This window comes from Maylandia zebra, linkage group LG2 (assembly GCF_041146795.1).
Source record: "Maylandia zebra isolate NMK-2024a linkage group LG2, Mzebra_GT3a, whole genome shotgun sequence".
NCBI classification, from domain to species: Eukaryota; Metazoa; Chordata; class Actinopteri; order Cichliformes; family Cichlidae; genus Maylandia; species Maylandia zebra.
In genome coordinates, this window is record NC_135168.1 from 45284706 (window position 1) to 45311850 (window position 27145).

The 27145-nt window shown below is 39.2% G+C and overlaps 1 protein-coding gene across 2 annotated transcripts; it reads left to right on the top strand.

The window, feature by feature from the left end:
- The first annotated feature begins 1 nt into the window (after position 1).
- Positions 2–27145, top strand: arhgef6 (Rac/Cdc42 guanine nucleotide exchange factor (GEF) 6). 2 transcript variants are annotated; one of them, XM_004545690.3, is made up of 22 exons: positions 2–294; positions 1359–1442; positions 3133–3217; positions 6438–6553; positions 7344–7548; positions 8720–8772; positions 9150–9244; positions 9405–9500; positions 11105–11227; positions 13390–13528; positions 13808–13867; positions 15885–16031; positions 16924–17010; positions 17460–17541; positions 18904–19019; positions 19196–19375; positions 21547–21567; positions 23182–23275; positions 23564–23650; positions 23800–23899; positions 24160–24214; positions 24709–27145. In XM_004545690.3, the coding sequence occupies exons 1-22, from the start codon at positions 130–132 to the stop codon at positions 24829–24831; spliced, it is 2313 nt and encodes a 770-aa protein (XP_004545747.1). In that variant the 5' UTR covers positions 2–129; the 3' UTR covers positions 24832–27145. The 2 variants fall into 2 exon arrangements, with proteins under 2 accessions (XP_004545747.1, XP_004545748.1); XM_004545691.3 differs by lacking the exon at positions 21547–21567.

Consider the following 27145-nt stretch of genomic DNA (forward strand, 5'->3'; position numbering starts at 1 on the left):
TTTTTTTTTTTTAACTTCTAGCAGAAGTGCGGATGTGAGTTGCATATTGATACGGAACAGGACGCCAGCTTTTTTTCTTTTTTAAATTAAAAGCAATGCAGGCTTAGGCAATGGTCATTTCGTGGAGCTATGAATCCAGAGGAGCAGACTGTAACGTGGTTGATATCATTAGGAGTGCTTAGCTCGCCTAAAAAGAACATAGCGGATCCGGAGGAGTTTTTGAAAACCTCGCTCAAGGATGGAGTCGTCCTGTGCAAGCTCTCGGAGCGCCTCGTACCTGGCTTCACTCCCAAGGTGAGTTATTGATTTAAGCTAACTCGAGTCAACAAATGCCAAAAGATCCGTCGACGGTGAAAAGAAGGGAGGGGTTTGATTAAAGTGATACCGACGAGAACTTCTCCCTCCAGCAGGCCTTTGCGATTTTGTAGCTCACTGAACTCGAACCATGAAGTTTGAACAGCCGTCTGTGACCGTTTTGTGCGATAGGTGTCGCCTCAAAAACGACAACAACAGTTAGAGAGTTTCAGACTTGTGAATACACGATATGGTTTCCTGTGAAGCGACAGAAATGTTCCGCATTCTTGAGAGGTGCGAGTCAGTGTGGACACCCACCAAAACAGGGCAAATTGAGTAGCAAGTGTGCGCTAAACATTGCACATAGGCCGTACTGTCCAGAACAAACGGAGAGGTTCGCCACACTGTTTGTGTCCTTTTTTAAAGGTGATAAATTTTATCACAACTTGTGTTCACTGTTATAGATGGCAAAGTTGATAGTGATAAATAACAGTTGCAAAGACAGTTCGTCACTTCCTCCTGAGCGGCTGCTCTTCCCGGTGCGACCTCCCCTTTGAAGAAAAAAAAAAGAAAAGAAAAAAAAGCGCAAAGCGGCGACAACGCGAGCCCGAAACAAAATCGGAAGTAGTAACTTCTCCTTTGTATGGCAGACCGATCACCCTAGTTTTACATACATTCTCTGTGGCAGTACTACATTGGTCTCACGGGAACTGTTAGAAGTTTGCTTAAAAAAATACAAACGTCAGCTTTTTTTTTTCGTCGGTGGGGATTTTATTTTGAAACTGTAAAATGAGCGGAAGTTGCTTGAGTAAGGCTATTTTGACGGCGGTTTTGTGGTGGTAATGGTTATATATGCATGAAGGAGACGCAGGAAGAATCTACAGTTATTTTCTTAACTTTAGGTTGCCACAGTCGGATTGCGGCATCTCTCTTACTTACTGCGGGGCTCAGTGTGTACCGAAGTGATTTGTAGCTTTGGCCTTGAGCGTTTGATAAGTGTGTCAGATGCCTCTTTGACATACTAAGCCGAGGTATGTGTTTATATATTTATTTCGTGTACTCAGTATTGCCAGGACCCGAGAACTGAAGCAGACTGCATTTCCAACATCAAGGAGTTTTTAAAAGGATGCTCGTCCTTGAAAGTGGAGGTAAGTTATCTCAATGTGTGGTCTGTCAAGTTTTATATTCAGAGGCATGTTTTGTTGAAATACACTGAGCTCACTCTGCCGTTATCTCCTGTCTACTGCAAGATGTGAACACACTCTTGCTTGTGTTGTGATCTGCTTACCCTGCTGGCATATGCTTTCCCCTCACGTCCATGTGGAGTGAGACATATAAACAGACATGCTGTCACTCACTCCCACTAATCAGTCAGGAAGTGAAGTGCTGGCCCGCATGACTTCACTGTCTGTTTTCAAACTGGTACAACTTAGTTTTGAACAGCATTTACTTCCTTGTTAATAAATTTTCTCCTGCATGCACTCGTGACTTAATGGTTAGTTTTGCTGCAGGTCAAAAATCCCCAAAGCAGTGCTGTTTCGCTCAGTGCATTCCCTAATATTGAAAAGTGGTGTATCTTTTCCAGATGTTGGGAGGTTACTCTGTCTCTGTACCAGCCTGTTTGTTACCACCACACTGGACGTTAATGTCTCTTCCAGCTTTAAAAATAATATTTTTTGGTATTGAATTACAACGCTTGGTTTCTTTAAAATGGCCAATTGAGTCAGCAAGGCTGGCTGACTGCAAAGTCAAGTGGTTCAGTAGGTCTGCCCAGCTGGCTTGTTATGTCTGGGAGGTCCCCTTTGCTTTTATCCACCAACTGTGCCCTAGCCCATAATTAGACCTTTTGCAGCCAGCCAGTAGCTCATGGGCAGAAGTTTTTGGAGAGGCGCTATTAAATGTAGCAGCCAGGGGATGTCTGTGTGGCATTATGGCAAACCTCGCCCATCCTTTGGTCAGTGATGTGATCATGTTAAGAGGACTTTTCATCCCTTTTTGCTATAGCTGATAATGCCTGTTTGTCCTGTGACTGGAGAAAGCAGTAATTCTGCTTTCACTTCTGCTCCGAGATGCAGAAAGAGGAAGCATCAATTACTGTTGGGGCTCTCCAATATTTGTTCTGTGTTATTAACTCTACGTGAAGATTTATTTGCTCTGATTTTTACGCTCATAAATACATTTTCACTGAAACTACTGACCCCTGCCAAAACTTTTGTGAATGCTGGCAACAGTTATCGTGATGACCAACGGTTTGTTTTGCTTTTGGTGATGTAAAGCCAGTATTTGTAAAGGTAATGTTATGTTTTTTCCTTATCTTTTTTTCAACTTGTAGCGCAAGTCTTGTTAGTTACATCGACCCTAAGGCTCGTCCCACATTAAGCGATGTAATGATCACACTTAAAGATGTTGTACACGACTCATGATGCAGGTTATACTACTCAAACACTATATTTAAGATGTTTTATTTAAAATGTGAAACCTTATCCACTGGAGGAAAGAAGATAGCTGCCTGAGACTGACCGAGCAGCAGTGTGCGAGTGAGCATCTGTGTGTGCCTGCAACGCTGCCTGTTTTATTACAAACCGCTAAGACACAGAATATGGGTCATACTCAACATGTCAGTTTTTGTCTGTCTTGTTAGAGGCTTATTCAAATCCCTGTGTGCATTTCATTATGTGTGTCTCTTTCCATTGTTTGTGCAATAACCTGGAGTGAGTGTCTCTGTCTCTCTAGCTGTGGATGTATGCACTAAAAAAGCATTCCTACTCAGATCTATTTAATCAGAGGGGGAAGGGGAAGAAAAGATCTAATTTTGACCTTTTGAAATTTTCCATCCAGGTGTTTGAACCAGAGTGGTTATACACTGGTGACAATTTTGGCAAGGTCCTAAATACTTTGCTGGCAGTCAACTTTGCAACACAAGGTAAGAATTTACCTTCTTTCTGATCTTGAATGTTGGAGATTGTTAATGTTTCATCCTCACTGACAGCAGAAAAGGGCCATTAGTCTACATAAATTCTTCTAATGTTATGAAAAGAAAGAATCGGATGCTTTTTCGGTACACTCTATTGTCACTTGATTTAAATAATTCCTATAATAATGGAGCTGAGATAATGAAGCGAAAGCACGTGTAGCTTTATGTGAAAAGTAGTCCGGTAAGATGTCATGTCTTGTATATGTGTCCTGATGAGACTGGTGTTCTTCTGCCTTAATTTACCAGTTGTATCCACGGAGCCCTTCGATATCATGATTGGTTGTAGTATAGGTGGGCAGCTGGCGTGACAGTTTGTGTTTGTGTCACGCTGTGTGCCATATTTACTCATGTGAATCCTTGGCCTAATACACCCCCACAAAAAAACCCTGCTCTCTTTTTTTCTGTTTTCTTATGTAACTGAGTACTGTAGTGTTGCTTTCAGACACACATGCATCCCTTCCTCAAATGCATTTCTTCAGTAAGGACACAGCACAAAGTAGTGCGCATTGCAGCATTCCTACAGCAATTTGGGGCTAATTACTTTACTCAAGAGTCCCTGTTTGGGGCGACTGACGAGTTAATAACAATCTCGCTTCAGTATCCGGCTAACAGCTGTCGGAGAAGCTTAGAATTATTCAGTCAGCAACTTTTAGAACAAGTCTGCCACCTCTGTATGCTTTGTTACACATGTCATTGAGAACATGCATGTGTTAATGTCCAGTCTTTTTTTGTTTTGTTTTGTTTTTATAGTAATGCGTCTGAACTGATACACTTAAATACAGTTAACACAACTGCACCATCATCAAGTTTTGGGCCATTTCCTTCAACTTCATTTGGCTTATTTGATTTTGTTCTCTGTGAATTGATGTGAATTTGCTGTCTGTAATTTGTTATATCAAGTTATTCAGCATAGTGGTTTGAGGACATGCATACATACATAGTGATGAAAAAATTGTTCACTCGAGAAAGCCACTTTCTTTTCTCCATTGTGTTACAAAGATGTTTTTCTACTTAAGTCGTTCCCTTTACTTCTCAGCGCCAACAGCTTGAGGACATGTTGTGTCCTATTCAGCTTTTTCCAGTCCCCAAAGACCCTCAACCTTATTCTCAGCTACAGTTTGATGATTGTTCAGGACAGAGGCATTCAGCCTGCACTAGCTCGATTATTTTGTCAGTTAGTTCATGAACAAAGTCAGTACATTGTGCTGCTAATTTGCTGCCCTGTGATGTAAATGCATTTTTTTTACCGTTAAGTTTTGGACTCATTGTGGCTTCACTGTGGTCCATCGAGAACGCTGTTCCACGCAGTCATGAATGTTGCAAAAACAAGGTGGTTTAAGGATATGAAGGTTTTCTGAAATCATTTATTTTCTGATACTTTCAGACGAGGTAATTTTACATCAGTTGTTGCAAAGTATCTTTTGGCAAAAAAATACAAATTTTGAGGCGATCCTTGATTTCATAGTTGACATTAGGTTCAAAAAGTGGTCATGTGGGGATTATAACCACCTAAGGCAGATGTTACTTGGACATCATCGTTGTTCCCAGTGATGAAGCGATGCCGGTGTCTCAGAATTACAGAATATTTTAGGAATAGAGCAGAGGCTCCTGGCCCAACTTCACCTACTTCCGCGGTGCAGAAAAGATCATACATGCTGAACAGGTTGAAGCTTGAGCAGTACTTGTTGTGTCAAGAACAACTTTTTTTGTGTGGCTGACTCTTTTAGGCTTTTGGCCTTGATCACATTATTGTTCACCTGGAAAAATCAGATGCTTTGTTCATTTCTCGTGACCATCCCCAACCCCTACCTTCCTTTGGTGGAATATTAACACTTTCAAGGAGTTTCTTTTTGGACGACCAGAGTCTTGAATGCACTTAAACAAAAGCAGGATGCATGCCACTGTGTAAAATGTGGAACAGAAGCGTCTCTCAGTGCTCAGATGTAATTGATATGCAAATGTTTTACAGGCTAGCAATGCCCAGCAGCTGTTCTTCCATCCTTGTATTTGAGCTTGACTTGAAGTTGATTATTTAGTTGATATTGAATACAAGTGGTCCTCTGTATTATTGCTTTATGTCCTCTTCTGAGGTCAGCTCCTGTCGTTTGTGTTCCTGCGCCCAGAGTTTGTGTTTGTTTAGATTAACTGCTTTGAATATTGTATGCATACTGAAGTAACAGTGGCAGCCACAGAGCTTAGCTGACAGACGGGCTTGTTAGGCTTCTCTGTGTGTGACGAGTGGCATGCAGACTCCATGAGCCCCACCTGCCACTGCCTTCAGTGCCATTTTCCTCATATTTCTTAGGCTTTAGTGTGTGGCACCCGGACATATTTGCATATGGAAAATAATAGTGAATCGGTAGCCTTTTCCCTTCAAAAGATGTTATGCAGTTTACGTAAAAAGCGTCACATTTTCTTCCTGCTAGTGAAAGTGCACTTAAGCGCTCGCCAGTTTTATAGCCTCAAAGCTGAACTCTTTATTTGATCTGAATTTGAGGTTACAAAGGCTAAATAGTCCCCTCACTTTATTTTCCATTCTTTTTTTCCTAAAGGATTAGATGGTGGATTTGGCTAGCATCCAGTTGGCATTTGATAGGCAGTCTTCAGTAAGTGTTTCTGCTTGTTAGCTTAGAAGAGGTTTGCAGTACCACCATGTGTCACTTTTCAAGTCAATACTGACAACAAAATTGATACCTCGGTCAGCCCATTTCTAGAGCTGCAGTCATGCTGTGGGACAACTGGCAGCTACTGACCCTAAATCACAGTTCCTCTGCTGCAGTGGCTCAGCGATGACAGCCTAGAGGGGTTCGGTGTCAGCAACATAAACTTGAGCTTGATTTTCTCTTCAAGCAGACATATTTGCTGGACTGAATGCCCACTTGGATATACGTACATTTGTTTTTGTTTTTTTTTTAAGTTGCTTTGTGTCAGTTGTGTCAGTTTTGGCTAAATCACATTATTCTGTGAGAAACTCTAAATTTGTGGACCGTGTGCGTTCAATGTCCTGGGGCTGCACAAAGCGATGGGCCACGCTCTTGAATTATCATCAGGCTGACAGCCCATGGAAGTATGTGTACCTGCATGAACTGTGTGCACGAGAGAGTCATAATTTTAAACATAAAGGTAACTGACGTATGAGGCTTTGTATTTCCTGTGTGTGTGCTTGTAGATTGTGCTGCTGAGAGATGTCCTCAGTCCGGTACCCCCTCTCCTAGTCAGGCGTCTTCACACACGCTGTCTTCTGCCAAATCCAAAGGCTCTCTGCGGAGACAATCCAAATCAGTGGTACAGTCTCACTTTTTTTTTTTGTTATTTATACAAATATATTGTTTGCAGCTCATATAGTGGATGTTTAGTACAGATGACTGCACCCATCATACTAAAGAAATAATTACATAAAGCGAGAAAATAAAGATGGTGTGGAAATTTCATTATACATTTACTTTACATGTAGCTAATTGTCCGTTTGTTTTGCATTATTTAGTTAGGTGGTTACTTTAAAAAGTATTAGTAGTATTCTCATTGTCCATTTCTCTGCCCACATTTGTGGTTGGATTGTACTATTACCTCCTGGCGAAATAACCTCCTGCCAGACACAGTCACAGTCAGCAAGCGTGTTATGTATCAAGCGCATCTTGACCAGTCAGTCGCAGAGGAGGGGTGTGGGGACAGGCACACTCATAAAGGTATTTGAAGGCTTGTAACTGGTTTAAACTAACTGCAAGCAACATCGCTACATCGGCGTATGAGTTTAGTCAGAGTGTATATTTTTATTAATGCCTACCATGAAGTGTAGATGAATCATTGTATTGGCAGATGTACTTGATTCATTCTGTGGCTGTGTGGCTGGGTCCTTGGCTGCTAATGGTACAATTTTAACAATAATCACAAAACGCAGAAATATAAAATTAGAGCCGTAGATTTCTTGATTAAATTTTTTAAGACAAATTTTGAAATAACAACTGAATTGTTTGAAAACAAACCAGCCATTTGTCAGGTACCTGAAACGTATAATCGAAACCTGCTGATGCATTTGGATGTCTTGCTTTCGGGCTGTGACGACCTTTCTCAACAGGAAATGTCTGAGAACGGTGGAGGTGGGCAGCTGATGGTAAAGGCTCGCTTCAACTTCAAGCAGAACAATGAGGATGAGCTGTCATTCAATAAAGGTGAAGTGATCCTTGTGACACGCCAGGAGGAGGGAGGATGGTGGGAGGGCACGCTCAACGGCAAAACGGGCTGGTTTCCAAGTAACTACGTCCGGGAGATCAAACCCTGTGGTGAGTTTCGCTGCTCTGTCTGGACCGTGAAATTACTTTTTCCAGAGATGTAGCCGTATAATGGTGTTATGAGTTTGTTATTTTGGGACAAAATGCAAAAATGAAATTTTTCTTGGTTTCTGTAATTTGCATTTAGTGCTGTGTTACACTTCCTTGCTGTAGACAGCTGTCACCTTCTTTTTCGTTGCCAGTCATCCCATTCTGCTAAACTTTTTTTTTTTTCTTTCAAAGTTAGCCTTAACATTTACTTAGACTCAAGATAAATTGATTCATATGTTAACTATCAGAACATTTTACACAAATATCTTGTGCTAAAATAATAACGAGAAATGAAATGTTATATCCAAAAGATCAACCGTTTCACCATATTCTTCTGCAAACGCACTTTTCTGGCCATTCAGCACTATAGTGCAGGAAGAGAAGTTGAGATTATGACCATATTTGGCATATCTGAAAGTGTCCTGATGGTATTGTATTGGCATTGTTATTTTTCTTTTTTCAGAAACACTGTGATAGAATAGCGCAGTTACACAAAAGCTGACAATATATACCACAAAGTATTTGATATGATTTGCAACTGGTCTGCATTGGTGCATCATATCTTTATTCTCTTCCCCCTCCTGCCCCCCCCCCCCCCCCCCCCCCTTCTTAAATAGATAACTATCATATCTGATATCATATCTCACAGTACAATAATATTGAATGGGTGCATTGTTGTATTTTGTCATGTTTCTCAGGTCTTTGTCTGAATTTCTACGAACATTATTGCTAAGGATTGTCTTATTGCATTGGAGTCACACTGGGTTAAATATGTACACTTGGGTTTTAAGGGGTATTTATTATTTTCTTCTTTTTTTGGGTTGTATGGAAGCCCCAAACGCAATTTCATTGTTCTTGACAATGACAATAAAATAAATACTATACTATACTATACATCTTAGAATAAATATGGAAATACGAGGGGGAAAAATCTGTCTTGGAAGTTAGACAAAGAGGTTGTAGTTTATGTATTTAAGTATTTAATGGCAACTTCTTTTTTTTAATAGGACATATATAATTATTTCCCCCTTCTTCCCCTCAAAATATATAAATGCATTTAATATCTTTTTTGTTGGTTATAATCAAGTAATTCTATGAAGCTTAAAAATCCTTATTGCTTTTCTCTCTATAGAAAAACCATTGTCACCTAAAGGAACTCAGCTGACTAAGAACTACTACAGTGTGGTAAGTAGGAGCTATGCAGGACAATGAGTTCGTTTTCTTTGTAAGACTTTGGTTAAAAGGTATTTTATGCAGAGCTTATCTTAATATTTGGGAATAGTAAATGTTGTATCTTAGATGTTTAATGGAGTTAAAGTCAGAATGTACATTTTCTTGGTGCTGACGGATGTTAATCATTGATCGAAAGTGATTTACTTCACCAGAATAAATTAAGATCTGGAAGGTTATGGGATTCAGCTTCAACTTTGTGCGTTTTTTTGAATACTGCCAGTCAGACTTTCTTTAGGTTTTAGTTTGTTTAGTTTTTTAATATTTGTGTCATTGATTTCGTTTGTGTGTGTGAGATGTTAAATATTCTGCTCACTGTGCTGCTTCTCCAGGTGGTACAGGACATCTTAGAACACGAGCGAGAGTTTCTCAAAGAATTACAAACAGTGTTGAACTGTTACCTACGACCCCTGCAATCCAGTGACAAGTAAGGGCAATAAAACAGCAGATGTGACAGGATCATGATAGGATAAAAAGCTGCATGCATTTATTACAACTGTGCTTAATGTGAGAAATGTTTACATGTGTGCCAGTATTTTTGAATTTGTCGAAATTGCAGTGAATTCTAAAATAACTTCTGTGTTTAGGCTCAGCAGTGCAGACAGTGCCACCTTGTGTGGAAATCTGGAGGATATCAATAGCTTCCAGCAGGGACTTTGTTTGGCTTTGGAGGAATGTACTAAGTAAGTAATTCTGGATGCAGATGTGTGAAAAAGTCTTTCATTGGTTACATTTAACTACTTTTACACCACTCTTAGTAAAGAGCAACATTTGGACCACAATGGACCCTACTCCTGTGATTGCTCTGTAAAACATAGCGAAACACATCTGTAAAACATTACTAGTTAAAAGTTTCATCTCATTCCTTACGCTGCACAAACATACTTGATAATATTTTTGCAATCACTTCCTTCCTCCCAGACATCTCTTCCTATTTATTTCTTTCTGGTACAAATATCATCTTGAAACTGAGCTGATAAAGTGTTTGAAATGGGTCACAGCTACTTATTGCACACACATATTTGAAAAATTCCTTTTGATTTGTTTATGCACTGGTGGTGAAGAAGTTTTAGAGCCGCATAGATTGTGCAGTCCAAACACCTCTGAAATATTTCTAATGAAATAAGTTGGGCTTAATGCTTTAATCTTATATTTACAGACTTAAACCACCTCTAATTTGTTTATAATTTACTGCGAAAACGGAAGATAGAGGTGGTGATACACTGAAATGTGGAAAGTAGTCTTTAGGAATAGTTCTCCAGGCTTCTTGGAGGAGATTCGAGGCTCTTCTTTGGATGTTGCTCTATAAAGAGGACAGAAAAGATGACAGCTGGCGATGCATTTGGGGTAATGCTCAAGGAATGAAGCTAAACCATGGCCGAGCGTCCGCCATGATTTACATATGGCTCTGGACACTCACTGTTGTGTCTTTCCTTTGTAAATAAGGACAATTTCAACCAAAAATTTCAAATTTGGATTCCTTCAGACCTGTTGTCACTGATTTTCAGTTCAGTTCTTGTGGAATTTGGTATACCTCAGACTTTTCTGCTCGTTTCCCTTTCTTAAAAATTGCTTCTTGATAGCCACTCTTCTCAACTGAAGGTCCAGGTGTATCTCCCAGATGTTGTCAGGTCTTTGTCGGATTTTTTCCCGTTTCTTAAGGACATGGTTTTCAGATTGAGTTCATGTTCTGTAGATGTTTGTGTGTGGGTTTTTTTTGTTTTTGTTTGGTTTTTTTTTAAAACACTTTTGTCATTCAAAAGTACAGTTTCCTCTAATTTCATAAGGACACACTGTACACTATGCTGAGATATACCAAGTTTTCAGCTAATACTGTAGCTCTTTGGGTATTGCCCTGTTGTTGTAAAAATGCTATTTTATGTGTATCAACTCCATCATCTTTGGTATTTTTCATAGATTCAGCAAGAAACTAGAACAAGTGAAGTGTGCTTGCGACAGGCTGCTAGTCGATAAAATAGCATTTTAACTTGTTATTTACCAACCTGTCTGTGTCGTAGAGACGATGCTGGTTCAGTCCTTGAGTTAGTTGCCTCTGAGTGAAAAAACAGCCAGTGTCCAAAGAAACACTTTGACATAATTTCTGAAAGCCTGGAGAGCTATCGCTAAAATTAAACAAAATTAGGGAAAAAACAGATGCTCGCTTCTTTTATTTTATTTATTGTGCCATCTTTTGTTTCTGTGTCTTTCTTTTCTTTAACAACGATCCTGCTTTCCCCCCCGCTCTTTTCACCTCTCTGACTTTGGCTCTGTTTCTCTGACTTTGCAGGGTCCCAGAGGGACAGCAGCGAGTGGCGGCCTGCTATCTAAACCTAATGTGTCAGATAAAGGCTTTGTACCTGGCTTACTGTTCCAGCCACCCTTCAGCTGTCTGCATCCTCACCGACCACAGGTCAGCCCCCCTGCACACAAAACACCAGAGTCAGCCATGTAGAGACATGCCAGAGAGAAGTCTCGCCTTTTAATTTCAAAGCGAAAAGAAACCAGTGGTGAAGATTTGTAACCAATCCTCTCCAATGATTGAATTTTGATTATTTTAGCTAAACATTGTTTTGCATTTTTAATAAATGTTAGTGGCATTCCTTAGACAATAATATATCCCATGAAACCCCTTTTAAAAAGCCAAAAGTTGACCTAAAGCTGAATGAAATACTTTCCTGGGGAAAACTAAACAAATTTCTGCAGGTGACAGTTGTTTTTATTTCTTTTGCCTTTTTTCTTTAAGTACTGCATAGTTTGACATCTCCAAGGCCCAGCAAATTATGTAGTTTTTGCAGTCAAAGAAGGGAATATCCTAGGTTTAATATAATCTGTCATTGTTTGGATATGAATGCTGTGCTGTCTTAAACTGACCTTTGAAGTGCACTCTAAAGTTGAAGTTTGATACAGTAAAGCTCCTTCACCTCTTTTTTTCCATATGGGTTAATATGATATGGGAGAAAATAATATGTGGTTTGTTTATGTTTAATTTCTGGGGGCACTGCGCACCATTTTAATGATCTCATGCCGTTTTACTTTGAGCCACAAGGTGTCAGTAAAGGTAAAGAAGTGTTTGTGTCAAACGTGCGTGTTGTCTCCTGATGTTTCTGGGAGTTCAGTTGCTACAAAAATTCATTATTCTTATTGAGTAAGGGCTTCTCTTATGTGTATAGTAATAATAATGAAAGTTCCATGATGCAGTTTAAACAGTACCGCCTTGGGTAATGTTAAGGCGTCTAGTCTATTTCTGCACTGCGAGCTGAAGATTAAGTTGAATTACACACAGGAAGTCAACTGTTGACAGGATACTGTGTATAGCGTTGTGGTTATGGGGACAGGCGCACAGAGCGCTTTTCACAGTAAGCACATTTGCATTTCAGTTGCAGGAGCCTTTTTTGTCACATTCTCATTTACCCTTTTGTACCAGTTAGTGCTGCTGCAGATTTATGTTTTGGATCGTGGAAACTCATGAATGACGATCTCTTCAAACCACGTTTGAAGCGATCATGTTGCAGCTAACGACGCAGATTTGCACCAAACCAATGTTGACCTGATTTGCACTGTCTGTGAAATATTTGACCATCAAAGATGGTGCATGTGAAAATCTCACATGCACCACAAATGTGATACACTTGGGTTACTGTTTTTCCGCAGTGCGATCGGCTCGCTTTGCTGAAACAAATAAAGGGCAGTGTGCGGTAATATGTTGTTACTTTTGATTTCATCAATATACCATCACAAAACATGAACATAATACAAATATTACATTTTTAAAAAAAAATCTAAATATATGATGACTACCACAGCTCAAAAAATTGTAGCATATAGAAACCTGTTACCAGGCAAAAATATAGCTTAAATTTTATTTATATTTATTTCTTTATTTCTCTATTTAAGGAAACAGGAAGAGGTGCTGTTGTCCGAGGTTGTCGTTTGCATTTCCAATCGAGTTGCTGATCTCGTTAACAACCGAATAGCGTGACAATTAATATACTCAAAGCTTATCACATGGTGTTGTTTTATGAGGATACTCCTATTGTTTCTCAGCAGTGTTTCCACTGTTTAGTGTAGATTTCTGAACTCTGTCGAGTCATTTGTCACTTTAATGAAACATGGATGTATTTGTGTTAAAATGACTAATTCTTTGAGCTTTTCTGCACACTTTGTTTCATTTTACTGGTGGGACAGTTCTATGAAAGTGAGAGCTTTTGATAATGTGGTTAATGTGTGTTGTATATGGTAACGTTGTGTTATTAAAAATACAAAATTTCACTCCTACGTTTTGCAGTTCAGCACAGCAAGAAATACATGGTTATGTTATAATTTTAAAGCCTATCTTACAATTTATTATATAGTAAAAATGAAGGTTTATATAATAATTTATAAATACCTGGCTTACAGCTTGCATGCAATCTAGACTCAAAAACTTGTGATTTTTCTTGTTACCCGTAATCTTTGATTTTTCGTCCCCCCCCCCCCGTACTTCATCCCTGGACACACTTCCCCCCCCCCCCCCCCCCCCCCCCAAATAAAATATTGCCTATAAATTGTGTGTGTGTGTGTGTGTTTTCTTAGTGAGGAACTTGAGAAGTTCATGGAGAGTCATGGAGCAAGTACTGGAGGAGTCATGACCCTGACCACCAGCCTCAGTAAGCCCTTCATGAGGCTTGAAAAATACCCTACCCTGCTACAGGAGCTAGAGAGACATGTGGAGGTAAAGGAGAGAGCATAGACGTATAAAAAGCATACTGAAATTATATACAAGTATAAATACAATATTTTTTTACTGTTTTATTCACTTGCTTTACTTACAGAAGCTAAACTACCATTAAAGTTACACTATGTATTTTCATAAATTAAACAACTTGCATTAAATGATTTTTTTCAGTCCTTGAATTCCCTTTGTGTTGCACAGTATACCTGTATGTGCTCTTGTATTCCTTTAGGATAAAGACTGTTATGTTTAAACCTGTAATGTTCATTTGCACCGCAGGAAGCCCACCCTGACTACACTGACATTGTAAAGGCAACAGCGGCGTTTAGGAGCCTTTTGGTAAGTCAGAAGGATCGAAGTGAACTTGCAGAGGAAGCCTGGATAATGTCATGACAGACTTTGAAGCTCCTGGATTTCCTCCTTACAGGACCGTGCTACCTTACCACCCTTACTATCCAAAAAAATACATTTTGCATAAAATTAATAATATGGATTATATTTATTAAAATGTCATTTTTTCCCAGAATAATAATCTTGAATAGTAATTAATTGTCATCAATACATCAATACTTAACATTTAACAGTACATTGCACATACATTGCACATCAACTATTTAAGTCAATCATAGTATGTTTTAGTGAAATTAATGTACTGTAGGATTTATGAGTACATTTTCAACCTTTTTAGTCATTATAAAGCACTCATTAATCCTTTAGTGTGGCGGTCCCCAACCTTTTTTGCGCCACGGACCGGTTTATGTCTGACAATATTTTCACGGACCGGCCTTTAAGGTGTCGCGGATAAATACAACAAAATAAAACCAGTACCGGTAGCAAAAAATTATTTTATTCATAACACACGGGAAAAGACCCAGGAAAACCAAGTTAACGATAAAAACGATAAAAAACCCTGAAAACCATAAATTTAACACCCGAGCCTCAACCTGGTACCAAACGACTCACGGACCGTTACCAGTCTGTGGCCCAGGGGTTGGGACCACTGCTTAAGTGTGCTAGTGTTAATAGTGCCCAGCAGTAGTAATTATAGTGAGGTCTTGCCTGCACGTTATTCGGCAATTTAGGTTTCGCTAAGGCAGTTAATGACAAATGCATAAATCTGCAGTTTTTTCAAGGTGTAATCCATTTACTAAGAATAGCTGAATAATTGGTGAAGTCATTTCAGTAGCTGTGTGCTTCAGCGTCGGATCTTGGTGTAAAGAGTAGGCAGTTTTATAAAATAATGAAAACTGTATTCTGAGTTAAAAAAGCTCGATACAGTTATTTGGAAACTAACACTTGTGGTTTCTTTTGAACAAAAACAGATCAGCTGCAGATAATAGGGAGTGACTGCTTATGTTACAGTGCAATCTTCTGTAATGAGGCTTATACAAAGTAAAGCTTATTATCCTTACATATTGTTATTAAACAGGACTTGGATGGTAACTGAGGGAAAATGGTTACTAGTTGTAGAAAATGGTGATGCATAAAAGCCATTGTGCTGCTAATACGCACGCTAATAAGGAACTAGTTAATGGTGGAAATGACGCTCTTGGTAAATAATGTTATCACGCTTTCAATTTCGTGTTTACATGTTTTCATTTCATTCGACAGTGTAGTTTAGCACAATTCCTCATAATCAAACAGAGCTCTGATAGGGGGGAAAAAACCAGAAACAATGCAGTGATCCTTTTTTTCTGCTTTAAGTTGAGTGATCGTATTGTTCCTAAGGTGGGTGGGAACTGAAATGCCATCTTAAAAGAGCTGGATTAGAAACGAGCAACCGCACTATACCTGAGCGAACGCCACCCTGAGACACAAATTCCCCGGTATTGCTTTGACTTCCTCATAAGAGCAGATAAAGTGACTCACTCGTTTCTTCTACACAGGAAACTGGGGAAACAAAAAAAGGCATCACTTATCACTCTCCGTTGTAATTTGCAAGTCTGACGTTTCTTTGTGTGTTTTGAGTGTGGTTAGGATCTCTGGTACTTTAGAAATGCTATGCTAATTTACAGTGCTCTTTAAAAAAACAAACAAAAAAAACCCTAATTTTTGATTGACGTGCAGTGGAAAGTGATAATGTTGCATTGTCACTTTTTTCTGCTTGAAGAGGGAGAACCCCTGCACAGCACCTGAAAAATGTACTACTTTATGTTGCATGCTAGTTTTTATGCCTTTTGCGTACATGGCAATGGTTACATTTTCAAAGCCATATCCACAGGGGGGAGAGATTATCCTGTTGCTTGTTACTCAGTAGTAATAAAAGGCAAGAAAAAAGGGTCCAGAAAAATATCAGATTTATTTTCACCAGCATGTTGCATAGTTTTGTAATCTTGTGTGTGCTTGTGTGCTTAAGACACAGTGCCAGGATCTGCGGAAGCGCAAGAACCTGGAGCTGCAGATCTTGTCAGAACCTGTGCGGGGCTGGGAGGGAGAAAGCATGAAGAGTCTTGGTCAAGTGGCCTACACGTCCCTGGTCCATGTGAGAAATGGCTGCAGTGAGGTGAGAGATATGAGGTTTTCCTAAATGAGAAAAAGCTCATTCAGCCAAACTATAGTGGAACTGCTGCAATAATACAAAATACAAAATATCCTTTTGTCAGTTTAGAATATGTGTACAATCAGAGGTTTGGTAGTATTTTCCCATTTCTGAAAGCCAGTCCTTGTGGCATTTAAGAAAAATCATATCAGTTAATTAATTAAGCTGCCTGGCTCCTTTACAGCTCTCTCATAACAACAAATAGTTGTTGTTAATTAAAAGATAATTTATCTGTAGTACATTTTTCTCTTTTCCTGTTGAGATCCAGCAGTGTAGCAATCTTTAAAACAAACTAAGTTTCTAGTTTTCAGGAACTGTAGGTGCGGAAATCTGTTCCCCTTTGTTGCTAAATTATTACCCCCCTCAAGTATGAGAACTGAAACCTAAGTAGGCCATAGGCAGACCCAAAAGCCGTCTCCTCTTTCATGTGTGGTTTCTGTGTAGGGGTCGATTCGTAGTCCGTGGTTGGAAGAAAGCCCAAGATACACATTTGGATTCACCCTCCCCTTTTTTTTTTTTTTAATCACTGCCAACCGCTTTCCAACCAGCATAACAATTACCATATTTGTTTCATAGCTCATTTGAATTTCCATTCATATAACAAGCAAGTGTTTTCCCAAACTGGCCTGCTGCAACCAGAGCTAAAATATGCTCATTTTTTTTTTGTCACATTAGGAGGGAAACCTGAAACGGCTTGCTTCTTGCAAAGAAGTGTAATGAATCACTTTGGTTTACCTTGAATAACTCAAGAAAAAGAACACCAAAAAAAACATAACCGATCAATGTTGTTGTTGAAAATGCATTTTCCAACCTTCACAATAGGTTTGCAAAAATAATTACTGTGTCTCTCTTTTAGGAAAAAGAGGAGCGTTACCTTATGCTTTTCCCGAATGTGTTAGTAATGCTGTCTGCCAGTCCCCGGATGAGTGGCTTTATTTATCAGGTATGTCGTTTACCTCCCATCTAGAGAAACGCTTTGAAAACGCGCACAAACTTGTGGCTGATTTAGTGTTTAGTCAAACTTAATGTATTCAGTCAGCTGCAAACAGCAGCCTATGCAATAAATAAATAGAGTATTAAATATAAATCCTAAATATGCACAGTTTTCCTTTTTCATTCTATTCCATCAGTTGTGGAAACACTGTCTAAAGCATGAAGTAGATACTATCTTAGAATAAATTGAAGAAAGATTTGAAGTTGCTCAGTTTCAAAATTTTCTTTATATATACATGTTACATATGTGTTTCATTAAACGTCAGTTGTCCCTAATGTTATCCAGTCCTGATTTTCCTTGATTAACCTTTTTTTTTCTGGTCACGACATACACAGTACTGCATCTTTTAGTTTGTTTACACTTGAGTGTTCCTCTCTCTTTGGTTTTCCTCCATTCAGGGAAGACTGCCTCTAACAGGTACCACAGTAACGAGGCACGCGGAAGAAGGAGACATTTCCCACTTTGCCTTTGACATCACAGGTTTGCATCTAAAATCCAACCAGCCATCCCTCCATTTCCTTCCACTTATCCTGTTTTGAAATCTCAAATTTTAGGACAAAAATAAAGAGAAAAAAAAGATTTGAGAGGACAGTGATATTGTTCTTACATAATAATAAACTATTTGACCAACCAATTCATTGAATTGTTTAACATTTAACATTTGAAGTGATTCAGGAAAACACTTTTCCTCTGTAAAGTATTCATGCTTTCATTAGTTCATTGTATTTGTACAAAGCAGGGTTTTTGTCCGTGTGACAAAAAATTAGCCCAATGGTGAAGTCAGTCTGGCCTCCTTTAAAAAAAAGCCATACATCCAAAGCTGGAATGCATCCATCCATACATTATTCCACTCTTCTTTTTCTTTTTCTTTTTTAAAGAAAGCTGTTTTCTGTATAACGATGTGAAATGTTATAAATGTGATTGTTTGTAAATGTGAAACCTCATATTTTCAGTGGCTTGACTTCCAATATTAGAACCATAAGGTTTTTCAAAACATGCTTTGATTATTGCTAAAATATAAAGTATGGGTGGTACTGCTCTGGCTGTGACATACGTTGGTCTCATGAATCGTACAGTTGTGGTCAGAAGTTTACATACACTCATCATGGACGTGAATGTCATGGTAATTTGGGGCATTAGATGATTTCTGTGAATTGTTCTTTATCCTGGGTGGAATGATTATTTAGCATAAACCTTTAATTACTTTAAAAGAAAGAATAATTGTACAATTTTTAATTTATTTTAGATTTTCTCCAATCCGAACAGGGGCAAAAATATACATACACCCCTACTAATATTTGGTTAAATGTCCTTTACCAAGTTTCTCAGTGCACCTTGATGCTACCACCACCATGCTTGACAGTTGGTAACTACAGTTGGTACATACCTCTTATCATTGTGGCCGAATAATGCAATCGTTTTCCCATCATACCATAAAACTTTGATCCAGAAGACATTTGGCTTGTTCATGTGGGTAGCAGTGGAAATTGTAGTCGCTGCCCAGAAAAAACGTCGGTTTTTCCAGGCAGCGGTTTCTTTTCTAGGTTGGCACCCTTTCAGTCCATGGCGATATAAAGAGTTCCCTGTTCATGGCAGGCCTGAGCATTGGTGGTTCCTGGGCTGTTCCTGAAGACCCCACCTGAGACTGACAGTCTGGGTCTTTCTCCCGACCTTGGCGACTTTGTAAATCAGCAGTTCTCCTTAGAGCTTCACTGAGTCACTTAACCTTTCTCATTGTTCTGAGGACATTCATGCCCATCATGAGTCTATGTAAACGCTGTATGTAACACCTGTGATGGAAAGCAGCTCTTCATTTATTGCGTGTTGTCTTATTTGCTGCAGGAAGCATGATTGAACGCATTACAGTGTTCTGCAGCAGTGCCCAGGAGTTACAGGAATGGCTAGAGCACCTTCAACCTTTTACCAAAGGCGGAAGCCCTGCCAGCACCATTTCAAAGGTTAGGACAGAGACAGACACACGTATACATAAATTCAAAACAGTACCAAAAGTGAATCCTACACAGTTCCCAGGTGTGAAAACCAAAAAGTGACAAACGGCAGACTCATGTTTCACCACACATGCACAGTAATTCTCAAGTATTTGCTTTGCTTCCTTTTGTCTGGTTCAATGCAGAACGCAGATGGTAAACCAGTGAGCATGATCAGCGCCACCACTCACCCACATCACCAGGGCAGCTTCAGCAGCGTCAGTCGTGGCCCCCTGGAACCACCAAAGATTAGCAAGCCCTGGTCTCTCAGCTGTCTGCGGCCCGCACCTCCCCTCAAACCTTCAGCTGCTCTGGGCTACAAAGAGGTAGAAAGTTGCACAAACAAGCCCACACCAGTCTCTTAGTATCAGTCATTCGATACATTGCCAGAAAACTGTACCAATAGCAGAAGTCCCCTTCCTCTGCTTGCCCACCGCTGTATCCGTGTTTGTTGGTAACTTGTCAAGTCTTACAGTGATGTGTTTTAGCTTAAGCCTTCCATTACATCACGCACTAAATGCTAATGAAATTCGAGCCATAAAAACTAGACACGTAATAAATATTAAAAAACAAATAAAGCACACGAACTTTAAATAAACTAAATATAAACATTCGGCTTATACACACGAGAGAGCTCAGTAGTCTCCATTTTTGTCTGGTATGTTACATTTTTCAGATGTACAAACTAAAATTGAAGCACAAAGTAGAGGTGTGCGTGTATGAGTTATGGTCCATGTTTGTAAGTTAACTTTCATTTTATGAAAAATTCCTACAATTAATAGGACGGAGAAAATTGTTTGAGATTACAAACATGTGTGAAATCCTCGCTTTACTGTGCACTTCACCGGATGCTGTTTTTGGAGGCACTGGGTTCACTTCAGTTAGTTTTAAAAGACATAGAGTATTATCTTGACTTAGAGTTATAGATTCATTCATTTATTTATTATTTTACTAGTAAAGCATCATATGGGTTAAATCAAAGCATCCTGTCCTCCACTCTAGTGTCAGCACTAATTATGGCTCAAATAAGATAAGATAAGATAAGATCACCTTTATTAGTCCCACACGTGGGAAATTTGTTTTGTCACAGCAGGAAGTGGACAGTGCAAAAGTTATGACGCAAAAATTAGAATACAATAAGAATAAATACAGTACACAGCTGTACAGAATAGAATAAAATAATATACTATATACAGTAGAATAAAATAGAATAAAAATATACAATAAGATAAAAATAGAATACGAATGCTATATACAACTGAGTAAAAATACAACGATGCCAGAAAATGTCACCGGACACAGGAAGTACTGAGGTGTTGCAATACTAAAGTGTTCCAAACAGCTGCTTCTTTGTTCTCATTCAACTAGTTAACATATACACATCTGTTATTTGGGAATTTAGCTCTGTTTTTTTAATTTTTTTTATTATTAATTTAAAATTGATGGACCAGAAGAGATGTGGGACTCTCTTCTGAATTGAGACTCTTACTAAGATTATTGCAATTGGATAAAGTAGTTGATCGGTCTTATCTGAATACTACTTTCTGTGAGACATAGTGAACTTATATTTTGGTAATATGTTGTTCTAAATAATCATTTAGTGGTTATAGACTGACACCATTAATCGAAGGAACTGTGGTATTGCTATGCAGTAACTCACATTAATGCTGTTCATCAGCGCAACAAAATATGGTTTGGAGCGTACAGCTTAAAGGTATGTGGTCACAGGCTCTGAAAATGTGGTAATGGCTGTGACATTAACAGTGCAGGGTGTGAGTTAGCTAAAGTGGCCTTTCAAAGGCAAGCAGCGAGCATCATTTTAGTTGCGAGAAGGGGAACAAAATTGAAACTACTGAAATTGTTCCTGAAATATGGGCAGTCAAGGTGTTGTTCTGAGGAAATATTTTCCAGTAATGGCAGCAAGGTCACCAAGGGTGCCTGGCATTTAAGAATGATGACTGCATCAGTGGTTATGAGCTACTTGTCTATGAGCGATGTGATGTTTACGGTGTGGTCTTATGTGGGTGGTGTACGCTTTTCACAAAAGTATCAAGTCAGCAGTTTTAAAAGTTTCAGTTAGACTTGACTCTGGTAATGTGTTGAATAGATATCAGTGTATCACATGTGATATCTGCAAACTAACATGTGTCTTGTTTAATAGCTTGTATTTTAAATATGTGTTTATGCCTTCTTGACAACAAACTTGAAGACGGGAGCAAGCAGCATGCTTGCAGCCATCTGGGTCTATTTATCTTATAGAGATTGCATGCACATGTCCTGAATGCATTGCTGGCTTTCTGTCAGTTTTCTCTTTTCTTTATACGTCTCTCTTTATACGAAACCAAAATCACCCTATTCTGCACAGACGAAGAATAGGTGAATGGCAGACGGGTTTTTAAAAATGTTCATCGTTAACTCTCACTAGCGCATCCTCCTCTCATTGTATTTTTCATGCACATTTTCCCCTTTCTCTCTTTCTCCATTCTGCCTTCTGTAGAGGATGTCTTATATCATGAAGGTAAGGTTAGACCTCACTGTGTTTCTATTCTCTGTGTGTGGGAGGATGTGGGCTCAGAAAGGTGGGATGGGGTTGCCTGTGTGTGTGTGTGTGTGTGTGTGTGTGTGTGTGTGTGTGTGTTATCTCCAGTGTTGAGCTAGCATGTCATTGCTCTCTCTGCATCACCCCTCTCTTGCTATCATCTGTTAGTTTCCTGTTTCTGTGGTGCCGCAAACCTGCTATTTGTCTTCTAGTCGTCATGTACGGCATCAGCTATCTTTTGAAATCCTTCTCTGAAGGAGCAATAGAAGAAAATTGTACTAGGGAAGCTATTTTTGGACTTGTAGGCACAGAGCATATTGAGTTCTACAGTCATTCAGCCATGAATATGTTTCCACATTTAAATTATCAGCAGACTAAGTATGCTTTTATGGCTTAGATGACATCCCACTTCATTGAAGTTCAATTTCATTTAATGGAAAACCTGGTGGAAGGAAACTATGTTCTTCATGCATAATGATATAGTGTTTTTTTGTTTTTGATCCAGACAGGTGCACAAGTTTAAACACCAACTTCTAAATGAGCGGAAAAGCTCAGCTTAGTCAGTCAGATCAAGCAGTTGTTTAACACGTTAGCCAAAATAGCTTCTTATACATATACTTCATAACCTTTTACGTGTGAGGTCATTCTGCGCTTGAGTAATTGCCGAGTTGCTAATGGAACAGCACCTGAATCTACCTTTCCTTCAACTTTGGGAAATGACTTCCCCGCACACAAAACCAATATAGGGAAACAACCTTTACACCGTGCACCTGCATTATTGTAAGTCCTGTGGCCTCTTCAGTGGTTTCAAAAGACAGGTGGTGACAATCAGGAGTCACTCCGTCCTCCTGATTCTTATGAGAAAATCGTTTCAGCGAAGTTTAGGGATGTCCCATGAATCAACTGTTTCCAGTTGCGTGTTCGACCAACTTTTCAGTTCCAGCCAAGGACACGGGGCAAATGACATCATAAGATGTTCTCAAGTCATTTTGCAGCACCTGTATGTAATGGTACAAGTACATCACCCTCACCGTGACTTAGGAATCGTTTTTAACACGTTAATTAGTCATCAAAGCGCAACTTTTCATGTGTTTAGTGAAACCATCATTTTGACCCCAAAGTCAGCAGCTCATAAAACCACATGGTTTAAATCATTTAGATAAGATCCTTTCTCATGGTTTTCTAATTGATGCAGACCACAGATAAAGCTTTTATATTGAAAGTATTTTTCTTCTGCCTTTGCTGCAGTGGGATGTGGGTAAAGATGTAGATTTAAAAAAAAGGTGATGAAATAAGTCATAGTATTTATTATTTTTTTTGTAAAACTCTGGTAGGCAAGGTACATATTAACACAGATCACTGGCTAATTTGGTCTTGGTCATCATTACATGCTTGCTGCTGTGTTTGTTGATGGACTTCTGTGTGTGGTGTATGTGTGTTTACTGATGTTTATTCACATGGGATGCACATCCCTTTAAGCTTGCATTCTGGTTGGTTTGGACCACTGGCTTTCAGAAGTGTGTTGCTCTGTGTGTGTAGGAGGAGGGATTTTGTGTACAGAGATGTACTTAGTTTATTGTCGACCACCTCCAGGATACCAGCAAGAGCCCACGGCCTATGAGGTTCTTGCCAGGAAATAGGAGGAAAGAGCGCAAGACCTCTGATGATGACATTCACATGAGAAAAAGTAAGTGTCTTGCTTTATATTAGGGAATGGGAGGTGTAAAGCATTGCTCAAAACAAGCTTTTAAACAAGAAGTTATGTTCTTTTAATGATGTTGCTCAGAAATAATGTAACATATATGGTTTAGAAATCACTAGAGCAGACTTGGGGCTTCTGCAGCGCTGCTTTATCTTAAAATGAACAATGAAGAAGAGCACACACAGAACAAACCTCTTACCTTACACCTCTAATGTCATTTGCATTCATTTCAGCAGAGTGCTGTGTAATAATGGCAATCTCTGGTTTTTACAGGTACAGTTGCTCTAGAGGAGGATGCTCAGATTCTGAGGGTAATTGAGGCATATTGCACGGGAGCCAGCCTGCATCAGAGCACCACGGGTGTGTATTTGCAGAATGATGTGGATGAATTGCGTCTGTAGTGCCTTTTTAGAGTTATGCTCTAATGATTTTAGCTTTATCATTATTTTGTGTGTGTGTGTGTGTGTGTGTGTGTGTGTGTGTGTGTGTGTGTGTGTGTGTTTATACAGCGGTACGGAAAGAGTGTGTTCCTCAGGTGCTCCTGCCAGAGGAAGAGAAGATCATTGTGGAGGAAATGAAGAGCAACGGGCAGACGGTTATTGAGGAAAAGTAAGAATAGTATTACTTAGTACTCTTTTTATGTGTATTCAGATGTACTTTTTTTTGCAGATAGATTCAGAGTTTTGATGTTAATCCCATTTAACCTGTTGAGATGCTGTCTATCAACCGTATATGTGTGGGTATAGATGTACATAGATATGTGTTTGAAGTGCAAAATAATTAGCTTTCTTTGAGATGGAGAGGGTGTTTAAAGCGTGCATATCATATCTTGAAGTATGACACAAACACTATACTACCCTTTTTTTCAGGAGTCTGGTTGATGCCGTGTACGCTTTAAAGGATGAGGTTCATGAGCTTAAAAAGGTGAGTGAGATTGGAGATCACTAATGCAAGAATGTAGGTTGTCTAGGGGAAGCAGTCACTCTGTTTCCTTTCCTGATTGCTTTTCTCTTTTGTGTATCAGATTGAGTTTGTTTGGTCATTTGGACATATATATAATCAGTCACTTTCAGCGTTTAATTCTGGTAATGAAATCATTTCGTTTTTTCCAACTGAAGTTCTGCTCCATGTGTGGGGAGGTGGGGCTTTTACGCATACATGGTGAAACCGAGAGCAGACGAGATGAAAGAAATGAGTGCAAACACTCAAGCACGAAGGAGACTCTCATGTTCAAAAATTGACTGCTCGCTATTTAGACTTATATCCTCAATAAAATATTGAAAGGTTTGGTGTTTTGGGGTGGTGTTTGGCAGTGAGTAAGAAGTGAACTGAATTGAAATGTCCTCAAAAATTGTGAAACGCATGCTTGAAAGGCTCTGATATATCTTAACTTTGTTATTTTACACAATGTGTGGCAGGAGAATAAGTGGATGAAGCAGTTTCTGGAGGAGGAGCAGAAGTCTCGCAAGGAGCTTGAGAGACTTGTACGTAAACTGGCTAAGCAGAAGAACGATTGTGGCTGGGATGACGGCGCCCACTGAGCACAACCATCCAATCATCAGCATTCGTTTGTGGCTGTGCATGTATGTGTCAACATTTCTGCAACAACGCTTGCGGGGGGGCAGAAAGCGTCAGACGTGTGTGTGTGTGTGTGTGTGTGTGCACGTGCATGCACGAGTGTGTATTTGTGTATCTATGTTGTGTTATCACATTTCAATCACACAGAGCAGGACTTGGACTTGCTCTCAGGGGTTCTGGAGCTCGATTTCTTTCTTCCTGACCTAGACGAGACTGTACACGTGCTTCTTTCTGAAGCAGCTCAGCTGAACCAAGATGAAACAAGCAATCCCCCCCCCCCCCCCCCCCCCCTTGGTGACTGGCACTGTGAACACTCCCCAGCAAATGGAAGAATTTCAGACAAGGACAGAGAGAGTTTGCCACCATTTCTTTTGCTTCATTTGGAAATAGAAAAGGAGTATGAAGCCATTAATTTTAATGGGTGTTCTCTTGCATGCACCTCTGTTATCACGGGGACTGATTTTATTCTTTTCACTTTGTCATTCTTGTATTTTATTTGGCGTAAGGGTCCCTATGGGGAAAATAGTTTTGTTTTTTTTTTTTTGTTTTTTTTGGGGGGGGGGGAGAATCTCTCTTTTGTATGTGTGATTTGTTTTTTGTGTGTGTATTATTCTAGACATTCGCATTACACATTTCCAGGCTGCTTTTTAGGCAAACAATCAGGTTAGCTCATCTTCGTAATCTTAGTTTTAAAACGGAGCCCGTCATCGTTTATTTAAAAACTGCATGAATGTACATGTATCAGTGTGAATTCTGCATCACAAATGTGATAATCGAGAAATTCAGATATATAGTCCAAAGCTATCAGGGATGCAGCTGCATATTAAAATAGAAAAGATCTTACTATGTATCTTTTATTATACAAGAGTACACAAATAATAACAAAGATGTTACCCTTACTCTTCGTACTGAAATATATCCAAGAATCCTTTTAACATATAAATTGCATAGCTATTTATTGTTCACCCAAGCATTTCATTGTGGTGTTGGCTTTTTAGATATTGTTCTGCTGCCTTTATGTCTGTCTTTGAATAAACTACACTGATATGTACAGGCAGGAAAAAAAAATCCCCCGGCTTTAAGCTGAGGGAAAATAAATTTTTTTTTGTATCACATAGGAGGAAAGATTACTTTCGTAAAAGAGCACGCCTTGAGAATTTAGATGTTTTTGTTTTGCAGCTTCTATGGTATCCTTGTGGGTTCCTGTTGAGCTGATGGAGAGAGGAAATGGAGACGATTTGTCGGTGTAGAGTAAAGCTCAGCTATTTGTTGGGTTTTTTTGGTTTTTTTTTAAGTGCCTCCTGAAGGGGTGAATAAACTAAATATTGCATAGTGAAATATCATGGGTGGTGTGCTGTAATAAATGGCTCAAGCTCTTAGTGTGTCTAAAAAGAAAACAGCCTCTTGAGGACTCTCAACGGTACATTTCCTTATGTGGTTTTAGCGTGTGCACCGTCAACACTGTTTCCTTATCTTACTGCACTGCAGAGAGGCAGTAGATGCTTCTGAAATGCAATAAGTGACTGCTTTACTAACTGACCCTCTGGGTTGGTCCCAGCATGGTGGGCCCAAGTTGGAGAAATTGCAATAAAAAAATACAATTTATTGACCAAAAAAAGTTCAAGTTAAGTATTCATTATATTTCATTTTCCTTTATTTAATGAAGTCTCTTGATGGTGATCAAATTTAAACTTATTAAAAATGAAAATGTATCCTATCGTATTACTGTATGTGAAGTGCTGTTCGCATAGATCTCGTGCGCCTCTTTACAGAGACTGAAGCACTGTGTATGATACAGGGCAGCACTGGTACATCAGTAACAGGGTCACTGTCTAGCTTGAGCATGGCTGCGGGGTCATGCCTGCTCAGGTGCTGAAGCTGACCTGTATTATTTGAATTGGGACACTGATAGCATCTAGATTTTATCCGGCATTACTGCTGCTTCCTGTACAGATGTGTGAGTCCGTCTCGTCACGTTCGCTGCTGAGAGTAACATTACCGCTCTTTCTGTAAAAACTGCTCTCATAAGCACCGCATACTGTAGTTTCAAATTCCCAATAGTCTCAGTGAGTACTTACTGGTGGAAAGGGGTTGAAATCCAATTTTTAACCCGTTTATCTGAAATCTTTTCTCCAGACCACTGTGTGTTTTTGTTTTTGAAAGACTGTTCTATGCAATTATTGTTGTTGCAAGTATTGTAATGCTTTTTTTTTTTTCTAGATACCCTGTACTTTATGTTTGGTATGATCATTCTTTTATTAAAACTTTAATATAATA